Source organism: Notamacropus eugenii, chromosome 3 (assembly GCF_028372415.1).
Source record: "Notamacropus eugenii isolate mMacEug1 chromosome 3, mMacEug1.pri_v2, whole genome shotgun sequence".
Classification (NCBI taxonomy): domain Eukaryota; kingdom Metazoa; phylum Chordata; class Mammalia; order Diprotodontia; family Macropodidae; genus Notamacropus; species Notamacropus eugenii.
Window position 1 is genome coordinate 273,293,863 of NC_092874.1, and position 24,418 is coordinate 273,318,280.

General features: G+C 36.4%; 1 protein-coding gene across 2 annotated transcripts in view; it reads right to left on the reverse strand.

Annotated features, from left to right (window-relative positions):
* Positions 1-674: 674 nt before the first annotated feature.
* The window catches only part of EPYC (epiphycan), a 42,766-nt gene continuing 19,022 nt past the window's right edge, over positions 675-24,418 (reverse strand). Inside the window, exons 1-6 of one of the 2 annotated variants that reach the window (XM_072655552.1) lie at positions 17,319-17,482; positions 13,302-13,464; positions 9,895-10,053; positions 8,170-8,372; positions 7,240-7,335; positions 675-1,310 (exon numbers count right to left, since the gene is read on the reverse strand). In XM_072655552.1, the coding sequence (XP_072511653.1) occupies positions 1,140-1,310; positions 7,240-7,335; positions 8,170-8,372; positions 9,895-10,053; positions 13,302-13,446 (774 nt within the window). In that variant the 5' untranslated portion in view covers positions 13,447-13,464; positions 17,319-17,482 and the 3' untranslated portion in view covers positions 675-1,139. Of the gene's footprint in view, positions 1,311-7,239; positions 7,336-8,169; positions 8,373-9,894; positions 10,054-13,301; positions 13,465-17,318; positions 17,483-24,418 lie in introns of those variants that run through there. The other variant, XM_072655551.1, reaches the window with a different exon arrangement.

Consider the following 24,418-nt stretch of genomic DNA (forward strand, 5'->3'; position numbering starts at 1 on the left):
CCACACAGACCCCCTAATTCTAGTTCTAGAGCTGGACAGGATTTCAGAATCCATCTACTCCAATCTCCTTATTTTCTAGTTAAAGAAATGGCTCAGAGAAATCAAGAGATTTGTCCAATGCATCACTGGGACATTCAACAAATATCCCTTTATAAATGGAACTACCTTGGTTTTCTACCTATTCAGCTCTTGAGTAAGAATACAAAAATGTGGTCATCCTGACTCCCAAGTCCAGGATTTGGTATCCACTCTGACACTCAACTCACTCACTCAATCAATCAATCAATCGATAAACCTTTATTGAATGTTTGCTATGTGTTAGGCACTGTGCTAAGTGGTAAGGATACAAAAAGAGGCAAAATACAGTTCCTGCCCTTGTTTACAATCTAATGGGAAATGCAACGTTCAAACACACATATAAAGAGCAAGCGATGTATAAGATAACTAAGAAGGAGTTACAGAGGGAAGGTAATAGAAATGAGGGGCCCAGTAAAAGAGAAGATTTTAGCTGAGATTTAAAGGAAATTAGGGAGGTCAGCAGGCAAAGAGGTATAGAGGAAGTCCAGAGAAAATGCCTAATATCCTTGTCTGGGGGATCTTAGTACATGGCAAAAGAGTCAGTGATTGTAGTGAGTCAACGTAATAATGAATATTTTCCAAAAAAGGTAGGATAATTTTCCAGTACTTTTATTTGTTCAATAGCAATCCAGAATCTAATGATTTAGGGGAAAACAATTTCATTGTTTAATGAAAAGAACAGAAAAATCTGATTATAACAACAAACTTTGGATAAATACTGAAAGTGTACATGGTTACTTTTTAATAAATTTTCATTTGTTGGATAATTAGCTTTAAATCATACGTATTGTAAATTAAATGAGTACCTAAGTATGCAATTTTTACATGTTTTCTGTTTCAATTTGCTCAACCTGTAAGTTGTTTGGCACCGCTTTAGGTATTTCTATGTTGACATCATCTATTTTGAATTTTTTTCACTTCATCTGTTTGTGGTTTATTTTCATTTATAACAAATTTAGAAATGCAAATTTGCAAACAATACAGGCTTTTTTCTGTGCTTGCACAGCAATCAAGATTCTATTGCTGTGAGCATAAGGCATTGCCTGAGCCCTGAATTTGGCTCAGACAAGACTACCAATTGGCAGACGAGGTAGGCACATGTATGCCTGAGGAGTTTTACTCAAATTGATGGGGTTCCCGTCCAGTCGAATGTCCTCCAAAGCCTTGCGTACATAGGTCAAGTTTTTAACATTGCAGAAAGTATCTTCGTGCATCTCTAGAATGTTGTTGTTCTGCAAGAGAAAGATAAACAGCGGCTTTATAAACTCAATTCTCATCTTTTTTTTTGATAACCTAGTCCTTGACTTAATTTCCCTTCCTATGCAAGAAACCAGTGATGACTTTTATGTAGCCCTTTAAGGTTTGAAAAACACTTTCCTCCAAAAGCTCTGCAAGAAAGATAGTACAACTGATATTAGCACTCATTCCCAAGATCACACAAGCTAAGAAGTATCAGAGGCAGGATTTGAGTCCATGTGTACTGATTCCAAGGTCAGTGCTCTAACCTCTACAGTCTTATGTTTTCTCCCATCTTCCCCAATCTAACATAAGCTGTTTTTCTTTTACCCTTACCCTCAAAGCTCAAAAGGTGTCTTTGTTCTATACTTGCTCTACTAGGCACACAACTTTGAACCATACTACCTGATATCTCTATGGATCCTATACTTATCTCATCTTTGGCTCACCTTCCCCTACTAGTCCTGCCCCAAACCCCCTTACTTTGTCCCTCTTATCATTATTAACAAATAGCCATAAACTTATTTCATGACTCTTCTTTCTATCACTTACTATTTGTATACAAATGGGCAAATCACTTCTTCATATACCTGTTTAATTTTCATATTTGAATGTTTCCCTTGATTTCTGGGTTGCTTATTTTTGATCTCCAGACAATCCTGACCTGAATTTCCTCATCTGCAAATTGAGAGAGTTGGATCAAAAAGTCTCTGAGTCCCTGAATATATGATGACAGAGAGAGTAGTCAAAGGGTTTGATTGATCCAAGAAGGAAAAGGGGGCAGGGCCAAGGGAAAAGTTTTTGTGGGATCAGAAAAACAGATATTTGAGAGTGAAGTGCCAAAAGAATCTAATGAAAATTCTAAAAAAAAAAAGAATCTAAGCATTGAGAAAGTCTATGTCTCAGTATAGCTTTAGGAGCTCCCCTTTCTAGACTTAAATTGCCTCATCTTTCAGTGGATGCCCTTGGAAGTTCTTCCTCCCTAGAAAGGTATGATCCCATGACTCCATCTGAAATCTGGACTGCATGAGAAGGACATCACATTTGCCCCAGCCCCTCCTTTGAAGGTCTGGTCTATGTTGGTAAGGTTGGAAGTACAATGGCTATTCACTGGATTGATCCCACTATTGGTCAGTAAAAGAACTTTGATCTGCTTTGTTTCTGATCTGGGCAAGTTCACCCCTTCTTAGGTAGCATGGTGACCCCCCAATTCCGTCTTTGTCTCAGTGCAGATACCCAGTGATTGGGCAGCCCAGTACCCCTCATCTCAAGTCATCTAAGGCCTCCTTGAAGAAGGGATTACAAGGCATGGGTCATTGTCTTAAAATAATTTATTTTAAACTTTTTTGTGAGTCAGTTCCAACATAGTAGGTAACTTTAGCACCTAAATTATATTCCTCCTCTTGTCCTTATCCTAGATAGTTTTAATATTCTCTCCATAATCTCCATAGTGGTAAAGTGACAACATCAGTCCCTAGGTCTTTTCCATAACCCTCATTTTCCACAAAGAAATTGGAGAATATTGTCATTGGGTTTAGAAGTGAAAGATATCTTAAAGATTCATCTAATCCCCTCACTTTACAAATAAACTTTACAAATAAACTGAGGCATGGAAAAATTAAATAACTTATATACTCTCATCTTCCTCCTTCCTTCCTTTCTCCTATCCATTCTCCTGCTACTGGGCTTAGAACTTAAGGCTTTCCTAGTTCGGTGGCATCCGCTAGCTTTTATTTAACATGATCCTGGTCTTCAAGAGAATAGATCATTCTACAACATGAGGTTTCAGAATAGGATGTGAGAAGCAATATACTGGCTAGTGTAGGAGGCAAATACACTTGAATTCAAGTCCCTCTTGTGACCCATACCAGCTGTGTTACCCCAGGCAAGTCATCTCACCTCATAGGTAGCACTCAAAGACTTGGAATTTCAGAAAAAGGTTCCCACCTTCATCAGGAGAGGGAACCTCCCAACCAAGTTGTTCCCTATACTAGTGAACTAGGTGGGGTAGAACATAGCGCCCTAGGCCTGGAATCAAGAAGACTCCTCTTCATGAGTTCAAATCTGGCCTCAGATACTAACTGGTTGTATGACCCTGGGCAAGTAACCTTATTTGGCTTCAGTTTCTTCATTTATAAAATGAGATGGAGAGGGAAATGACAAACCACTCCAGTATCTTTGCCAAGAAAAACCCAGATGAAGTCATGAAGAGTCAGATATAAATGAAAAACAGCTGAAGTGGGGTATGGTCCAAAATATGTGTGAATAAGGAAGAAGCCTGGATCTCTAATTAGGCTCAAGTAATTTCTCTTTTTTTCTAGACTATTGATTTTATTAATGGGTAGTAAGTATCCCATCATTAAGGACTTCATCATGTTGGTGGTTTTATATGTTTAAGTGTTACGTCTCCCAGATCCTCAAGAGTCAGAAAATGTTATATCATCAATTTCTTTGGTACCAACTACTTGTGCTGGGCACAAAGCAGGAACCTAATTAACACTTACTTATTTTTAATTGGCCATAGAATAGGACATCAGTTTAGGAAGAAGCCATGAGACCAGTTTACATGATTATTTAATACTATTTGTCACAGGAGCAGACCATATACCTTGTCATGTTTAAAGGAATTTTGGGAGTATTATTTATAATAAATCTTGAGGGATATCAAGGTGAAATTAAGATGCAACAATGAATGATGACGATGGCTATTGTTGACAATTTATGGTTCCCACAATATTCAAAATGTTGTCATCTTATTGGCATAAGACTGATCTCTACAAATTCCAACTTTTCCTTTTTCAGTACTGAATTTTAAGGAGTTTACAGTCTGAGAGATTAGTTAGTCCATCAAATGAGCATCCCAGTTTCTTGTACTTAATCCTTTTCTTCCCCTTCTAACATTCTATAGGGATAGGGACCAAACCTGTGATTTCATTGGCATCTGGAACTCCCAAGTGAGGAATTTCTTCTATTAATGTAATTTTTAACCCTTACCCCACTGTGTTATTTAGATCCTTAGAAATCTCCCTAGAGATACTGAGAGATTAAAGGATTTAAATGTCCAGGGTCACATAGCCAGTTATATGTTAGAGAAAGGGTATGAACCTGGGTCTCCCGGGTTCAATGGCCAGCTCTCTACCCACAGCACCATGCTGACTTTAGTCCACACATACTCACCATAAATTATATGGAATCTTTGTGGCTTACTTGAAATTAACTAAATATAACCCTACCTCACCACCACCATTTTGTTGATAATCAGTTTGTACAGTGGAAAGTGCTTTGTGACAATGAACCATTGTTGTTTATGAAGTCATAAATCATAAAGGTGGCTTGAAAATAGGGAAATAGGAGACAATCACTTAAAATATTCTTGTTTTTTTATTTTGTTTGTTTTTAAACTAAATCTGTGATTTCATCAGGATAGGGAAGAACAAGTAGCTTGGTGGTACAGAGGATAGAATGCCAGAGCTGGAGTTAGGAAGACCTAAATCTTTTAATCTTGCTTTAGACGCATGCTAGCTGTGTGATTCTGGGGAAACCATTAAAATTTTCAGCCTCTGTAAAATAAGGACAATAACAACTCTTACCTCCCAGGGTAGCAGTAAGGATAAAATGTGTTATATGTGTATATCTACTATCTATATATGTGTGCATGTGTATGCATATATAATTGTTTATAAGTATCAAAGTGCCATATAAACACTAGCTACTATACTTAGGAACTCCTGCGACTGCAGATCAGCAAGTGCTATGCAAATGTTACTAGTTCTAGAGAGTTGCCTTCGACACTGAGCAACGATTTGTTGAGGTTACATAGCTAGTCTGTTTCAGAGGTGAGAATAGAACCCAGTTCTTACTGGCTCTCTGTCTGCTACTCCACATTAAATCTCATATTAATTAAATCCAGAGTATTTCAACTGAAAATATTCCAAACATCATATGTAAATCTGGCAAAAGTCCAGCCTCAGTGAACCCTGAAACCCAGAGAAAGAAAATTCTTTCCACTTTTTAAAGCACTCTGAAAAAAATTAGAAGCAGTTTCTTTCTCCTCTTTCTTGCTATGTTTTACGTGAACTTTGTATACAAGAACTTATTTTTGTTTCTATTTCTCAGATCTTACTATATTGGAATTAAAGATCAATGGTATGGGTTCATCAAGGGATTAACTTATCTCATCCTTAGCTTCACATTCTGATGCTTTTTATGAGGATAAAATTAGTTAACATAGAAAAGAGTATTTTCAATACATGATACAGAATTGGGGAGGCAGTCTGGTGTAGTGTACAGAGTAGGTAAAGCTGGATCTGAAGTTAGGAAAAACTCAGTCCAAATCCTGTGGTAGAATATTTAATAGCTGTGGGACCCTGGGCAAGTCATTTAATCAGTTATCTCCTTTGATCTTCACAATAACCCTGGGAGGTAGGTGCTGGTATTGTTCCCTTTTACTATATGACTTTGAACCAATCACTTAAGCTCCTTGAACTTCAGCTCTTTCCTCTACTAGATAGAAAACATATCATCTAGAAGGTAGACAATCTCTCCAGATACTAGCATTCTATCATTCTGTGAAACAGTAAGACCATGTGGGGCAAAAGAATGCTGGAATTGGGGTCAGCAGACCTGTGTTCAAATTCTAGCCCTGTAACTCTCTTCTATCTGTTACCTTGGGCAAGTGATAGACTCTTTGGACCTCGGTTTCCTCAACTGTAAAAATAAGGGAGCTTGGCTAAATAATAAAACTTGGTCTTATGGCATACAGACGAGTTCTTCTGCCATGTCAGTGCCATCTTGTGGTTCTGTCTGATGTGACTACTATACAGTTTTAAACATGTCCATTCTTTGCTACTCTGGGCATAAATGACATCTCACCTCCAGGTATCTAATGCATATTCTAGGAAGTAATTATGAAAGGAGTGTGATGCAACCTGTGGGTTAGATATTTTCCACATTTGAAATGGAAGATTAATTTATTTGACCATGGATTAAGCCAAGCTATTTATTTTATATTAACATGTTTGATATCCCAATGATTCTTAAAAAGGAGAAGTGATGCCTAATTAAAAAAAAAAAAAAACAACTAATACTAAATCTTACCATCATGTCAGTTTGTGAGAAAGGAGGTGGGAATTTCCTTATGCAAACAGTTACGGGATTGCTTTCTGTCCTTCCCCACACAAAAATAAAACAGATGAAGAGGGAGTGTGAATTCCTGTATGAAGTATGAGATGAAATCCTGAGAATAGAACCTCTTTGCCAGGAGCTAACTAATAAAATGGAATTGTAAGTTAGAATAATTTTACTATGTGGTCTTGGTCAAGTCATTTCATCTTCTGGGACTCAGTTTCCTCATATGTAAAATAAGGGGATTGGACTAGATAGCCTCTGAGATCCCTTTTAGCTTTGAATTTAAAGTCCCATGATCCTATGATCTTTTCCCCTGCCCCTACAAGTGAATATACTTCCCCACTCTACTATTCTACTTAATGCCAGTGTAGTTATCTTGTATTTTTTCTTTCAGAGAAACATGTCAAATAAACAGTGGCAGATAAAGAGGGACACATTTCTAAAGTTTTAAAAGTGCTAACTAGAAATTATTAGATGTACAAAATAAGTGTTATGCTAGTTTCTAATTTTCAGAATGAAAAGAGGACATAGGATCATAGATTTTGAGCTGAAGAAAGCTTTAGTTCAAACACCTCACTTTGGTCCAATGTAACACAAGCAAGGAATTATAGAGACAAGATATAAACACACATCTTCTGATTCAGACGTCAAGAGCAAAGAAAGGATATGGCATTTCATTCTTCCAAATCATCATCAGAAGATGAATGCATTTTCTGGTGAATAAGTCCTTTGCCATCAGTTTTCTCTCTGAAATGGGACATCATTCTTTGTTCAACCTTTCCCCTGCTAAAAGCCTACCTGAAGATGGAGAGCTCGGAGGTTTGCAGGCAATGGTAGTGGGATGTGGTCCAAGTTATTATCCGTAATGTAAAGATGATGGAGATCATACATATCCTATTAGAAAGCCAAAGACAGGAATTTGGTGAAGAGTGAAAGAAAGCTATTGCAATTTGACTTTTGCTCTCATGAAACATTTTTTTTTTACCAGTCAACCACCAAAGATTTATTTTATGGAACAAGAAAAATAATATCAATTCATCTGAAAGAACAAAATATTGAGAATAGCACATGAAACTCATTAAAGAAGTGTAAAAACAAAATAACATACAGTGGGAATACAAGGATGTCTTAGACTGGGATTGATGACTAATAGCTACAGCAAAGATAAGATAGTTTTTTATAGTCAGTGCAATTTCAAATGAGCCCAGCACTGGCTAGGTGTTGGACACTTTGATTAATGCTTCTTGATGATGACAATTGTTTCTCAGGACCTTCATGAAGACCCCTTCTTTGTTTACTTTTCTTAAATTGAGTGAAATAGGTAATTCTCCTTTTTTTAATAAAAGAATAAAACAAAATATCTGTAAGTCATTTTGTTTCTCTTAGATATGTATAATTTTTAAAGGTAGATGACATATGAGAAAGGGGAGAGGAGAGGAGGAAGAAGGGGCAGGGGTGAGAATGTAGAGAGAGAAGATGGGAAGGAGAGAGACAAAGAGAGAGAGCAAGAGAGAGAGCGAGAGCGAGAGCGAGAGCGAGAGCGAGAGCGAGAGCGAGAGAGAGAGAGAGAGAGAGAGAGAGAGAGAGAGAGAGAGAGAGAGAGAGAGAGAGAGAGACAGAGAGAGAGAGACAGAGAGAGAGAGAGAGAGAGAGAGAGAGAGAGAGAGAGAGAGAGAGAGAGAGAGAGAGAGAGAGAGAGAGAGAGAATGAGAGAGAGCCTAAACTTACTTTAAATGCTTCTTGTCTTATCCCTTTTCGGCCCAGCCTGTTGCTGCTAATGTCAATGAAGGTCAGTGTGGACGGTAACTCTGGAAGCTGCCTGATTCTGTTGTCACGAAGGACAAGTTCCCGAAGCTGGGGTAATTCTCTGAAAGCATCTTCATCAATCTCAGATATTAAATTCGATGTCAAATCAATCCTTTTTAAATCACCTAGAAGAAAAAGTAAACAGAAAAAAATCCATGTATATTCTCTTTTTTTGCCTCTATAAAAGCAAAGAAGAAATCAAGAGATGATGATTGTTCTTAGAGATGGACAGTTAGTGAATTTAGCCTTCTGTGTCTAGTGAGCTATCATTCAAATGCTTTACTTTTTCCTGCAATATTCAGGTTTCCCTCAGGTATTATGCATATTTATTCAATTATAGGAACATTTAATTTCAGTGAAGAAATGGGCCTGCTATCTTTAAAAAACACAACCCATTCATTATTTCATCTATCCAATGAATACCTATGATCACTGCTCTTTAAAGGAGACTTTTCTCAGTAGGTGTATCCCTGGATATGCTTTCTGATAGTCAAATTTGCAGTAAACCAAATCTTGCAACAAAAATGTTTCATGATGACAAAAATTCATCTTTTTAGTTGAAGAACTAAACAACAATACCAAAAAAAAAAAATTATGGGGAAGCCCTCAGTGTGTTAGGTACAAGATTTACAGGAGGGTATTGCCAAAAGTTTCACAGGTGAGTAGATGCAGATGAGTTACAATCTGTATCCCCAGAGAGATATAAAAGAGATGACAGATGCATCCAAGAATAAAGTTATTTGAAGAAAGATCACCAATTCAGGTTTGACCTTGGCACCTATGGTATCTACAGGTTGTCTACATATACATATATATATACACATACATACATACATATATGCACATATATATGTATATATGTATGTATGTATATATAATTTTTGTGTGTACATTTTATATTTATACACACATGCATACATATATATTCTATTAGAGTATATATTACATCTATCATCTGTCTGTCTATCTATCTATCTATCAATCTATCTATCTATCTATCTATCTATCTATCTATCTGTCTGTCTGTCTGTCTAATGTCAAGGGGTAGCTAGGTAGCCCAGTGAATAATCTGGAGGACCTTACTTCAAATTTGGCCTTAGACACTTAATAGTGGGACAAGTCACTTAACCCTGTTTGCCTCAGTTTCCTCATCTGTAAAATGAGCTGGAGAAGGAAATGGAAAACCACTCCAATGTCTCTGCCAAGAAAATCTCAAATGGAGTCAAAAAGAGTTGGAAATGACTGAACAACAACATACATACACATTATGTATGTATACGTTACACCATGCACATGTCATATAGTTCTCTAAGAGTAAAAATCACAGAATAAGAACTCATCCTCATTGTCACAGGCTTAGCCTGGAGTCAGGAAGACCAGAGCTCAAATCCTTTAGCCCCTGTCTGCCCCAGTTTCTCCATCTATAAAATGGAGATAACAAAAAGTAGCTACCTCCTAGGGTTGTTATGAGGATCAAATGAGATAAAGCACTCAGAACAGTTCCTGTCACATGGTAAGCATGATGAAAATGTGGATTCCCACCCCCTACCTCACAAGTAGTACAAAACAAAGAAACTAAAAGCAGTCAACACCAAAAGCAGCACGTGAAGGGGACAAAAGGGACTTAAAGCCATCATTCATACATACTTAGATGGGCAAAGTCATTTCTGTTGATCTTCTTTATTCTATTAAATCGGGAATAGAAATAGGCTGTGTTCTTGGGCAGAGGAGGGACAGCATCAAGTTCATGGTCATCACAGTAGACTGTGGTGCTCATACACGTGCACAGGAGACAGGTGGGAAAGTCTGAAAAGACAAAGGCATAAAATTAAGGAAGCTCATTTAATTTTTTTTCGCTAAAGAAGAATGAGATGGTGTGACATAATGTAACATGATATAAATAGCTGCATATTTTGGTAGGTTTTATCTTTTTGATAAAGTCTAGTGTTTTGTGATGCGAAAGTTTTTATTTAATTTTTTGGGGGGATGAGGCAATCAAGGTTAAGTGACTTGTCTGGGGTCACACAGCTACTAAGTGTCAAGTGTTGGAGGGCAGATTTGAACTTGAGTCTTGACTCCAGAGCCAGGTGCTCTATCCACTACATCTGCCCTTAAATATCTAGTATTTAAATGAAAAAAAAAATCAAGAGCAAAGCATTTTACAGCCAGAAGGGGTCATCCAATCCAGTGGTTCTCATACCTTTTGTTCTCAGGACCCTTTTACATTCTCAAAATATTGAAGATTTCCCAGAGTTTTTGTTTCTTTGTGTTATATATGATGTCATGTACTGTATTGGAATTGAAAACATCTTAACGTTATTATGAAAATAATTTTGATCTTGAGGAACCCTGGGAAGGTCATAGGAATCTCCATAGGGGTCCCGGGATCATGTTGAGAACTGCCAATCATTTGGCAAATGAGAAAAAAAAAATTGATACTTAGAGTGGTTGCTATTTGTCTGACTCCCAGAATAACCCTCTTTCTATTATAGACAGGTAGGTCAGCCAATGGATAAAATGGTGGATGTGAAGACCCAATTTCAAATATCACCTCAGTCACAGGTTGAGTCTGGGCCAGTCATTAATTGACTCTCAGCTTCCTCATCTGCACAACAGGAATGATAGAAGCCCCATCCTCTAGGGTTTTTGTGAGGCTCAAATGAGATCAATTCATAAGGCACTTTGCAAACCTTAAAGTGCTATATGAATATATATTGTTATTATTTTAGTACCAGGTTTCTACCCAAATTAAAGCAAGAAAAATATGATGTAGATATAACATCAGTGTCTAATTGCAAAAATTTTAAAAACTTTTATTTGGCTTTTAATAATTAAGAAATTTATTCTTTTAAAATCCATATTCAGCTTGTAACTGTTTTAGTTGTTGTTCATTTGTGTATCTGACTATTCATGATCTCATCTGGAGGTTTCTTATTGAAGATACTGGGGGTGATTTCCCATTTCTTCCTCCAGATCATTTTACTGATGAGAAAATTGAAGCAAATAGAATTAAGTGACTTTCCCAGGGTTCCACAGCTAGTAAGTATTTGAAGCTGGATTTGAATTCATGAATATTCATGCTCCAAATGTAGCACTCTGTGTACCACAACACCACCTAGCTGCCCCAGATTATGGTTTGATGTTAAATCCCTTTCAGTTTTGGGGTCTCAGTTTCCTTGTCTGTAAAATGAAGGGGAGAACATCATGAACTTGAAGGGCTCTTCCTGCTCATGGTCTAGGCACAACACTCTATGCTGTCTCCTCTACTAAAAATTCAAATTCTCCTTATCATTAATTACATTGTTTTCTGTTCAGTCCTTTCAGTCATGTTTAGCTCTTCATGACCCCACTTGGGGTTTTCTTGGCAATAACACTAGAGTAGTTTGTCATTTCTTTCTTCAGCGAATTAAGGCAAATAGAGATGGAGTGACTTGCTCAGGGTCACACAGTTAGTAAGTGTCTAAGGTAAGATTTAAACTCATGTCTTCCTGATTTCATGCTGGATACTCTATTATTTCCTGCATCACCAGCTATTTTGGTTATTGAAATGTTATTATTTTCGACTTTGTAATCTATTGTTGATGTCAGAACCTTATGTCCTCTTCTGAGTATGCAATTTTAAAAAGAGAGATGAAAATCTAAATAACTGCCTATGTAACGAAGTCACAAATGTGTTCCTTGGTCATATCAGAAAAAGGTCTGAACTCAAGAGCCAGAGAATATAGATTCTTTGATTTACTGTTCTTGTGACATTGGACAAGATACCAACCTCTCTAAGCCTCCTTTCTTCATTTCTAAAATGAAAAGATTGTACCAGATGAGCTCTGAGACTCTTTCCAGTATTGAAACTATGACCTATGACTATATAGAAAAATGCAAAGTGCTAATTTCAGGGAAGAAACCAAAGAAGTTTAGGTCAAGCAATCAAAGTAGATGTGGAATTTTAATTCTATTGAGTTCTCCCAGTTATTCTAAGTGATACTTGCTTTTTGCCATGAGACATTTTTTAAAAAAAGTCAATTTTCTTATATTTTAAAGTACATATTAATTCATTCAAAATAATTGTATAGAACAGATGTGTATATGTGTGTATATATATATGTATATACATAAGCGTACATGTACATATATGTATGTATTCATGCACATACATGTGTGTGATAAAATTAGTGGCTCGTAAAATCATAGATCAATACACATATGCATACATATACCTACAGATACACATAATACATATTCATACATATATATGTACATGTATATATGTATGTGTATACACACACACACACACACACATTTCCTTCTATTTTCTTTCCATACTTGATGCAGTGGAAAATTCTGGATTTCGCATCACAATATAGTGAAGGGGCTCTGACATATACAGGTTGGACAACCATGGGAAGTAATTTAACAAACTCCTCCATGGTCTAAGTAGCTCTCTCAGACTTAAGCTGTAAAACAATTGCTGAGTTGCATTGGAATATGGTGTTTTCTTAGTAGGAGTTCCTTAAACTAATGAAATAACTACATCTGGACTATTAATCAGTATGTGAATGAATTAATAAACAAAGAACAAATGAACAAGCAAATAGAAGGATAAATGAATGAATGGCCAGCTAAGTAAATGAACAAATAAATGAAGGACTATATAAGTGAATGGATGAAAAGTGAGTACATAAATGAATGAATTAATGAATTAGTGAATCAATCAATTAAAAGGGATGTTCAGTGCAAGGTAAATAGTTCTATTGAAAATCTGAGACCTTAGATATAAATCTGAAAGGAACATCAGAGAACATCTGGGTATCCCCCTTAGTTTACATCTAGGGAAACTGGGGCCCATATTTCACAGAGCTAGTATCAGAAGCAGGATTATCAACACTGAGAAACAAATTACCTTTTTGAAAAAAAAGAATGCATACGTATCTCTTGTTTCTCCTCTGCTCTAGTCTGGAAATTATCACCCTATTCTCCTTTCCTCCAGAACTTAAGACCTCTGGCAGCAGTGGGAGCTAACATCGTGTAATCTAGAATTCAACTCTGTATTTACCAACCTTCATTGGTTTGAGGACCAACGACACTGATGAAATCTGGTCCATGTGGGGAGGAGCCATCAATCATTTTGGCTGTGGATTCTTCCTCCTCTGGCTCCTGGGGCAGTGGTGGTGGGCTGGGAAGTTCTCTGTTCCCAGAAGGCATCACAGTCACGATTTCAATCTGGTAGAAACAGAGGGTTCAGTGCCCATCCTTCATCATTCGGAATCATTAGGACCATACACTTCCATGTCTCAACTGTAACCACAAGAGGTCAGCCTTGTTCTGGGGTTCAGGATGATGCTGTCCTCAAGAAATCATTGGCCCATATAATCATAGATCAAGCTGATGTTTCTCCCCAGTTTATTTTCATTTTCAAACTTTAACATTTTCTCCATTAAAAACAAACAAAACAACTTATTTGTGTTCTTCTAACTGTCCTGAAGTAGAAGGTACTGTACTATAAAATGCCTCTGACTTGAAATCAGGGAAATCTATATTTAAAACTTGATTCTGATCTGAATTAGCTGGGAGACCCTAAACAAGTCACTGAGCTGTAATTCACCTAAAAATGAAAATAATGATATTTATGTAAGATTGCTCATAGGGCTTTTCAAAAGCTCAAATGAGATTTCACATTGGAGGCAAAGCAATTTGCAAACTTTAAAATACTTTTCAAATGTCCATTATTATGTTTTTGACTACTACTGTATAGGTCACAGGAATGTTATGTGAAAAGTGCTTTATAACCCGTAAGGTATTTTATTTGAGAGACAGCATGGAGTAGTAGAGTTCAAGACATGCCTTCGGACAGACCTACATTCAAATTCCTTCTCTGATGTGACCACCACTGAGTCTCTCCACTTAAGTGTACACATCTATAAAGAGAGAATGATAATACCTAGAATATTAATACCTTAGCTTGTGAGGTCTATTTTGAGACCCAAATAAGACAATGTATATAAGGTAGGACACAACTGTTGGAATTATGTAAATGTGAGTTTGCTTTTCTCTTCTCCTTTTGTAGGATCTGGGTTTCTTTGATCCATCTATCCTTTCTATTACTTGCTAAGTAGTGACATTTATTTTTAAAAGACTTTTATGGGAAGTGGGGGTAGGGGGAAAGACATTGCCTTTTCTTCCCACATATAACTTTTATAGAAAAGGTATCTTTATTACTTGATAAGGAAAAAAATAACCATAGTTAATAATAATAATAGAAATAAAATAAATAATATTAAATAACAATAAAATAGCAGTTATATAAAGTTTTAAGGCTTGCAAGTTTTAAGGCTTGCAAAGTATGGGTCTTGTTTGATCTAAGCAACAGCTCTGGGAGGCATTATTACGCCCATTTTACAGATGAGAAAAGTGAGGGTAGGAAGGTGAGTGACTTGCCCAGAATCACAGAGCTAGATAGAGGCAGGATTTAATCTCAGATATCCCTGACCTCATTATTCTCTACTTTGCCACCTAGGGTTCAAGTACATTTAAAAGAATAGCACTCTGTAAAATTAAACTCCACTGTAGTTTTAATGAGATCACCTTCAATCCTGTAGCATGAATGAATTGAACCCTTTAGCAACCCTGGACTGGATTACTATTAGACAAAATAGGCAATGAATACATTCTTATGGCATGAATGAATGATTGAAAGGAGGTACAAATTGAAATTTTAAAAGTTATCCACAATTTTGTTCCAGTTCATGGTTTTGTCATAAGGCAAGGGAAGACTTACCTTCTCTGGGTTTCAATTTTTTCAACTGTATTTGAACAGACTAGAAGTTGGCCAAGATCTCTTCCAAGTCAATAATCTTGTAGTTTCTTCTCTTTCACTAGTATTTTTGGGCAGCTAAGTGGCTCAGTGGATAGAGTGCCAGACGGGGAGTCAGAAGACCTATGTTCTAAATTGGCCTCAGACACTAGCTACGTGACCCTGGACAAGCCATTTAATCTTATGTGCCTCAGTTTCCTCATCTGTAAAATAACCTGGAGAAGAAAATGGCAACCTATTCTAATATCTTTGCCAAGAAAACTCCAAATGAGGTCAGGAAGAGCTGGACATAACTAGACAACAAAATCAAAGTATTGCTATTTCCTTCTCAGTGAATTTTAATCAGTCAGGAATAAAATACACCTATACAGGCATGACTACATTTGCTTAAGCTTGGATACTTGGATTCACTTCATGTTAGCATAAGAATTACTGATTCTTAAACTGGGATTTCACCTTTTTCCCACCTGCATAAAACAACAGGTACTACCAACAGATTTGTGGGAAGTCAATGCTTTCATAGCACAGACATGGAAACAGTATACTTTACAGCCATGTTGGCGATATGATGCTAAGGGTTCCATGAGACATCATTAAGCTGTGTTGATTGAAGTCTCTGATCTGAAAGGGGAAGATCATGTGTGTGTGTGTGTGTGTGTGTGTGTGTGTGTGCGTGTTTGCAGCAAAGACCTCCTCCAATTCTCTATTTTTCATTGGGCAGCCTCCCCGCACCAATCAATAGTCCCCAAATGTTCATATGGACTATTTGTGCCCGAACTGTGACAGAGTCTTCTGAGTTACCATTGTTCTGATCAGTCACAGATGCACCTACTGTAAACTGACCCCAACAGAGGGACCCCATTTTGATCCTCTCTGAGCACCAGGAATAACAACCAACTGACCAATTTATTTCTGATGGGCCTTAGACGAATAACTTAAACAGCCTGGGCCTCATTTTCCTCATCCATAGAATGAGAGGATTGGACTAACTGGCCTCTGGAATTCCTTTCAGCTCTAGCTCTATGACCCTTTAATTTGCCACATTTCATATTTAAGTATACCCTTTTTGGCATGCCATCTAGGCATCAAATTGACAAGAAAGTCAAAAAGTATTTGGAGATCCAGATATAGGACAAAAAGAGAAGAATATAATCTTGTAGCTTTTATGGTGGTAGGGAGGTATAAAGAGAAAAACCAAAACAAAACAAAACATTTTAGTTGATTTTAAATGAATTTAAACCAGAGACTCCCTCTAACATTTACTACTTGTGTGTCCTTTAACCCCGGTTGACTTAACTACCCTAGACTTTAATTTCTTTATGTTTCACATGAGGGGGTCAGAACTAGATGCCTAAAGCAGCTAGATGGCACAGTGGACAGTCTGGGACTTGGAGTCGGGAATGTTTGAGTTCAAATCCTACCTAAGAGACTGACAGTCTTCCTCAGTTTCCTCATCTGTATAAAGAAGATAGTGATAGTATCTACCTCCCAGGATCAAATGTAAAGCACTCTGCAAACTTTAAAGTACCATAAAAATGCCAGTCACTATTTTGTTATTGTTACATGACTATGTGGTCTGAGTCCACTTACAGTTCCAAGTTTACTATCCACTGATTAAACCAATCTTCACCCCCTCCTCTATCCTTTTAATGCTGGAGATGAGATAATAGCATCTCGCTGGGATTGAAAGAGTTAATGTGATTTCTAAAGCTACACAGTGAAGTTTCAGGGGCAATATTTGAACCCAAAGTCTTTGATTCCAAATCCTCCCCTATGCCGCAGATGCATATGGCCTTTTTAGGTTACACACCCGTGGCCTGATGCAATGCCTTTAGATCTTTTCCCACTATAAAAATTTTTAAAATAATATAAAATTACATTATTATGACATTATATATAAAATTATTATATATAAATATTTTGTTATACACAAATATGATATATTTATACATATTTATTATTAAATACTATATTATTAATATAAAATTATATTATTATAAGTATACTTCATCATCATCATCATCATCACCACCACCACCATCACCATCATCATCTTCATTATCATCAACATCAACTGCATGTCTTGGCTCTGAACATTTTCTCTGGGTGCCCCACATGACTGGAACCCTTCCTTCTCTGCTCCCACTACTGACCTCCCTGGCTTCCTTTCAGTCCCAACTAAAATCCCACCTTCTACAGGAAGCCTTTCCCAGCCCCTCTTAGCCTTGATCAGCCTTCCCTCCCTTAGTTATTTCCTATTTACCTGGTATATGTACTTTACTTTGTATTCATCTGTTTGCCCATTATCTCCTCAGTTATACCGTAAACTCCATGAGGGCAGGGACTGTTTGCTGCCTTTTGTATTCCTTGTGCTTAGCATAAGCCCTGGCTTGCAGTGGGTACTTAGCCTTTCATTACCAGAGCAATTCACTAAGAAAACAAATTGCAAAGAGAAAGTTAATCTGTGTGAATAGAGTTTCCTTATCAAGAGTTCTTATACAAAATGAAACCAAAAGTCTGGTCGAAAACAAACAAAACTAGGTGGGTAAATTCACATTGAGTGTTGAAGTTTACAATCTGTAATCCACAGAAATGGATGGGCTAGCTCAAATGATAAAAGAGCTGCCAGAAGTCTGAATCTGCATTCAAGATAAGTATTTATTGATTGCTACTGCATCTGCTGCTGCTGCTACTACTAATACTACCACCACCACCACCACTACTATTATTGCTATTACTACTACTACTACTACTACTACTACTACTACTACTACTACTACTACTACTACTAACACTTACTACTACTACTACTACTACTACTACTACTACTACTACTACTACTACTACTACTACTACTACTACTACTACTACTATGGAACTATGTGTGGAACTCCTGATAAGGAAACTCCCTCTCTTTATGCAGAATAGCACCTCCTTTGCAAGTCATTACCTTAGAGAATTGCCCTAGACACTGAGAGGCTAAGGTCGAGGTCATTGATTTGCCTAAGGTCACACAGATGGTTCTCTTTTCATTCTACTGCAGTTGCTGCTTTAAGAAACAGATTAAATTGTCCCTTCTGAAAAAGGTAATCTCAGAATGAAATCCCCATTTCGCCATCCTTCCCATCTCTGAGCACACCTATTAATATGAACATGGGGAATCTCTTGTCTCTGACTTTTCCGTTGCTCTCTCTCATTTTCTGATTAATTAAGATTTACTATTATCAATTGTTTCCCAGAGAATTGTTCCAGAGAACTGTTTTATTCTGAATGTTGCAAATAAACCTGGAGAGGCACCATTGTACCTTGAGCATAGAGCCTGTTTCAGTGCAGAGAAGACTAGAGTCTACTTGATCCTACCGACTCTGTGATGAATGTCCCAATGCCCCAGGCAATTGCATAAGTCTACAAATTGAAGAAGAGGGGATGGTTTGCCTTGGTAGAGGGAGTTTCCTCACTGGGAATACACTGATGATATTGAGATGTCATCCATATTCCCCATAATAATGAAATCACAAGCTCAAAACAGATAGAATAAAGAAAAACAAAAATTATGAAGTGGAAAAGTCATAATTCACTCCATTTCTGATGCTTCTGATAGATTCTTCAGTAATTTTCAAGCCCTAGATTATTGAGAATCCAAGTTGAGCTAAAAAGTGATTTAAAATGTTCAGTGCCTGGTAAGAATCTCTATTAAAAGTTATAGGATCAGATTTTTTTGAGGTATTGATCAGTTTTGCTGATTTTTCCCTCTTTTTTTTTCTTTAAAAATGTTGCTATATAGGAGGTATATGCACATAAATTTTGGCCATACAAAAGCAAAAGATATCAATAATATTTATTGTTAAACATGTCACCAGATCATATGTTTAGATCTGGAAAGTGTCTCAGAAACCATTTAACTTAGCCCTCTTTTTTCTATGGGAAATCTAGGAAATTGAAACCCCCAAAATCTTGACTTGCAACATCATAAATCCAGACCTGGATCATGCTTCAGAGGCCATCCGGTCCATTTTACAAACAACAAAACATCATTCCTCATACCAATGAAATTTCAAATCCATAACAGGTAGTAAAAAAGGAAATAAAAAATTTCTGAAATGGAAAGGAATCATAATTAAGGCCATTTCTGATAATTTTGATAAATTATTTTTATTAATTTGTAAATTCTTGGTTATTGAGAAAAATGCTACTCCTACTACTCTACTGTTACTACTACTAGCTAACTAGCTAGCTAAGTATGCAAAGTGCCTCACAAATATCCTATTAGATAATAATGATGAGGTTGACAATGACGGTGATAGCACTTTAAGGTTTGCTAAGTTCTTTACATCTGAGAAACAAGATACATGGGGGGGGGGGGGGAAAGTCTTTCAAAGCTTTTTTTTTTTTTTAAGTTTAAAATTATTCTAAGACTTATGGGAAACCCTGTGCACTAATTAGGTCAGAAATAGTGAAGTCCTATATAGAGTTTTGCAGACATTGTTGGAGGGCATTACTTATGTACTGTTTATTTCAAATCAAAAGCACAGCAAAGGAAAAATCAGACAGTATGCAAGGCTATTAGAAAGGAACTAGGCTAGAAATAATCTGATAAAATTGAAAGTGAGCAAACTCCCTTTTTACAGAGAAACAGACTGTTTCCATCTGTGAGGGTCTGTGAGTCAGATTAAGGAGGAAAAAGAGTTGGGGAGAAACCAAAAGGAGGCAGAGGCAACAGCGGAAATTGAGACAGATGTGCTCTGAAATAGATGGAGCCTAAAGGGAGAAGCACATTCCTGAGTCACTGGCTTGTGTCTCTAAGACTGTAGGGGGAATAAAAAAGTATTTACACATCCTGACTATGGAAAATTGTCTTTCCTTGGTTTGGTGCAAAAGCTGTATAGTCTCACTTATTATCCAATAAAATCAGGGGAAAATGGGCTTATCAATAAATGTATAGATAGATAGATAGATAGATAGATAGATAGATAGATAGATAGATAGATGGATGGATAGATGGATGGATAGGTAGATAGATAATAGGTAAATGGATGGATGGATGGATGGTTGGATGGGTAGATGGATGGATAGATAAATGGAGAGATAGTTTAATGAATAGATGGATGGAAAGATAAATGGAAGGATGGATAGAGACTATATATTTTATATATTATATATACATAATGTGTGTATATATGTATGTATTATGTATGTGTGTATACACAGATCCATATACATATACATACACACATGCACACACTAGGCAATAACTTAAAATGAGTTAGAACTTTACCTTAAAAAATCCCTGGGAAATGAAGCTATTTCAATACCACAGGACTTTAAATAACCTAAAATTATTGAGCTTAGAAAGTCATGCATTTTGTATAGTGGAACAATTTATTTTCAGAATTAAAACATTAGGTTATATTTCTGCCATATTCTCTAGTTTTGGCAACTTATTCTCTTATTAAATGAAGGTTTGAGCTGTAGTTATTCAGCAACAACAGAGGTGGCATGGGGTAGCATGTGGAGCACCAGGTATGGAGGTACCCGGACTGGAATCACATCTGTGAAATGAAGGAGGTAAACAAACTAGACTCTAAGGTCCTTTCCAGAGGTATCCTGCCGCCAATAGGAAATTGGAAATTGGCAAACAATACAAATCAGAGTCTGAGTTGTTTTGTTGATGGTTTAGACTTAAGAAAGTGATAGGGAAAATGTTAATAATGCAAATAAAACTTAAAAGTAAGTCCATCATTTTAGGAGAAGTAGGAGTGGGGAGAGACTTGAGACTGGTAGACCCACCGAGATCTACTAGGACAATCACCTGCTGCTGGGTCTGCCTGCCGTAAGTGGTGAAAGTGTCAGAGTTCAGTTTCTAATAATAAGTAAGTTCTTAAGTTATTAATAGTAATATTTTAAAAATTGTATTAGATTATAAATAAAAAGACTTAGTCTCTTATTAACCTCCTATACATAATGAGACTTGTAAGGTGCTCTGTCACTAACGTAAGAATTGATTCACAGCTCAATACTCTCTGTGTGTGTGTACACACACACACACACATATGTATATATATATATATATATATGCATGTATATATACACACATACGGATATATATACACACTTATTTAGATATGTGTGTATACATACATATATATTTATACACACACATATATATCTATACATGCATATATAGAAACACACAGATATATGGTATTGGACTGTTAATCAATTGTTATGTTAGTGGCAAAGTACTTTTCATGTCTTCTCATTATTATCCCTATTTCATAGGGGACAAAATTGAGGCTGAGAGATTAAATGACATCCAAAGTCACACAGCACGTAAAAGGTTGAAATCAGGTCTTCCTGACTCCAAATACATTGTATAATTGAGATGATATTTGTAAAGTGCTCAGCACTGTGCCTGGCACAAAACAGGTTCTTCATTGATCATCGCCTTCCCTCCTTTCCCTTGTCCACTATACCATCTAGTGCTTTTGCTCTTTTTGTTTGCTTGTTTTGTTTTCCCTCAGAATTAAATTGAAGGAAATAACATTTGTTTGAACCATATGTAGGCCGCTAGCATTTCTTTGAGAAACATGAGAAATAAACTAGTTTATCTTGGAATTATGAACTTCAAAACTGGATGGCAACAACTATCCATTTAGTTCAAAGGACCATAGGGTTATGGATTAAGCTGGAAAGGACTTTAGAAACTATCAAGTTCACCTTTCACATTTTACAAATAAAGACACTGAAGCTTAGGAGGATTAATTGATATGCCCAGGAATCCACAGCTAGTATTTAAGGCAGGAATGGAATACAGGTGTTCCTCACTCCAACTACTCTTTACAAAGAATTTCAGAATTTCAGAGTTGGAAGGTACCTCATAGACCATCTAGAACAATCCTTCCTTGAAAAAAAAAATCTTTTCAATATATTTAGAAAATGTCCATTGAACCTTTCTTGAAAATGCTCAAGGGAAAGCAGAAGACAACCTATCACATTCAGATAATCTTAATGCTTAAAACGTTCTTTTGTTTCCCTTTGGCTCTTTCATGTATTTACCTGTGTAACCTTACCTGTGCAATCTGGACAAATCACTTAATCTCTCTTGGAGAGCAGAATTCCTTATCCGTAAAATGAAAACATTGAACTAGATGACTTCTCTATCCCTTTCTGGCTCTTGGCCTATAATCCTCACGGGTTTGAATTCACTTTTTAAAATTTCAACCCTTTATTCCTTGTTCTGCTTTCTGGAGTCAAATAGCAAAAGTCTCATCACTCCTCTAGGTGACAGATTTTCAAATACCCAAAAGTACCTATCAAGTCTCACTTATGAATTTTTCTCTTCTCTGAGTTGAACATTTTCAGTGCCTTCAACTAATATTCATGTGGCATACACCTGAGGACATCTACTTCCTAATTATCTTATAGTTCTTTCTCCATTCATTAATTCATCTATCTATCTATCCATCTATCTATTTTTATCTATCCTTCTATCTGTCTCTGCCTATCAATCTATCTACATTTATCTATTCATCCATTTACCCATCCATATATCTCTCTCTCTATCCATCTATCTACCTATGTATATCTATCTATCCATCCATTCATCTATCTATATTCATCTGTCTACCTCTCTATATCTATTTAACCATACATCTATCTATCCATCCATCTCTCTATTCATATTGTATCTACCTATCTCTATCCATTCTACCTACCTATTTCTATCCCTCTATCTACCTATCTTTATCTATCATACATCTATCTATCTATAAATCCATCTTTCTATCCATCTTTCTATCTACATATCTACATCTATCTGTCTCTATCATTCTATTTATGTTTAACCATCTATCTGTAGTTATCAGTCCATCTATCTATCCATCCATCCATCCATCTACGTATCCGTTTTTGCATCTATCTATATTTACCTACCCATCTATCTATCTATCTATCTATCTATCTATCTATCTATCTATCTATCTATCTATCTATCTACCTACCTATCTGTCCATCTATCTATCCTCTCATTTGTTTATCCATTTATTCAGACATTTACTTATTTAGCTATATATTTGCATGTTTATTTATTTTAGAAAGAGGGGGCTCATTCAGATCTTGTTTTCTTGTTGTCATTTTAGTTCCTCTGAGAAGACAAGTTACACATCAGAGAGTATCCAAATATGTGTCATATTTGCATCCTTGATTAGATGACTCAAATACAGTTTGAGTTCTCTGATTGCAGTGAGACTATTATAGCACCAGTAAATAACATTAAATGCAGTAATTCATGGAATTAATATGTACATGCACTTTATAAAATGCATATTTGGGAAATGGATGTGGCTTCTAAACACTCACTTTGTGATTAGTGTGGGTTGTTTTTCTCCTTAATTCTATGGAGTAGACAAAGGAGAAGCACCACGTTGAACAGTATTACTACTTCTGCACATGCTCAGCATCAGAAAAAAAACTGATGCCTTTTCTGGAGAGGATTAACTAGACCATGGCAAACAGGACACTTGTTACTAGATGATACACTGAAGATGGTCAGAATCAAATCTGTAAGGCCATGTTAGAACACTTTGTAGCTCACACTAATAACAGACCACCTTCATACATCACTTTGACAGGTGAATGGCACACCATTGCAGTGTAGTAGGTAGTGAAAGTGTGCTTGTTTCCATCTTACAGATGAAGAAATTGAGACTCAAAATGGGTAGGCAACTTATCCATGGTCACACAGACAGTATCAGACCTGGAATTCAATGCAGGTTGTCTTATTTCAAATCCATGTTCTTTTAATTATTCTATGTTGCGATGAATGCCCTGATTTTTGTCCTAACTGCAAAGGAACAGGTAGCTTTTCCTCACTTGTCAGAGTTTTCCTATTTACCCATCTTATTATCTCCATTCCTAGAGCAAGTTCATCTCAGGATGAGATACAAACATGGTGGTAAGCTTGGAAATACAACTAAGTTAGTCCCAGAATTCAATGAGAGCTACCATATGTTTATTCATGTACTGATAGGCATTAGAAACAATAAGCAAACGTATATATGTGGGAAATAGAAGATATAGTGCATAGAAGATATGAATGGAGAATGTCAAGTAGTCTAGTAAATGGAATGTAGAGAAATGGAATATCTAAGTTGAAAGTAAAGATGAAAAGATAGAGTACCAATCAATTTTAGTGAGCCTTGAATGCCTGGCTAAGTGATTTGAGCTTTGTTTAGCAAGCACTACGTTATAGTAGCGGGTATTAAAAAAAGAGAGAGATAGGATTAGATCTAAATATAAAAATGATAAATCTAGCTGAGAAGGATAGAATATACTAAAGAGTGGAAAAAAAAAAGATATGTAAAG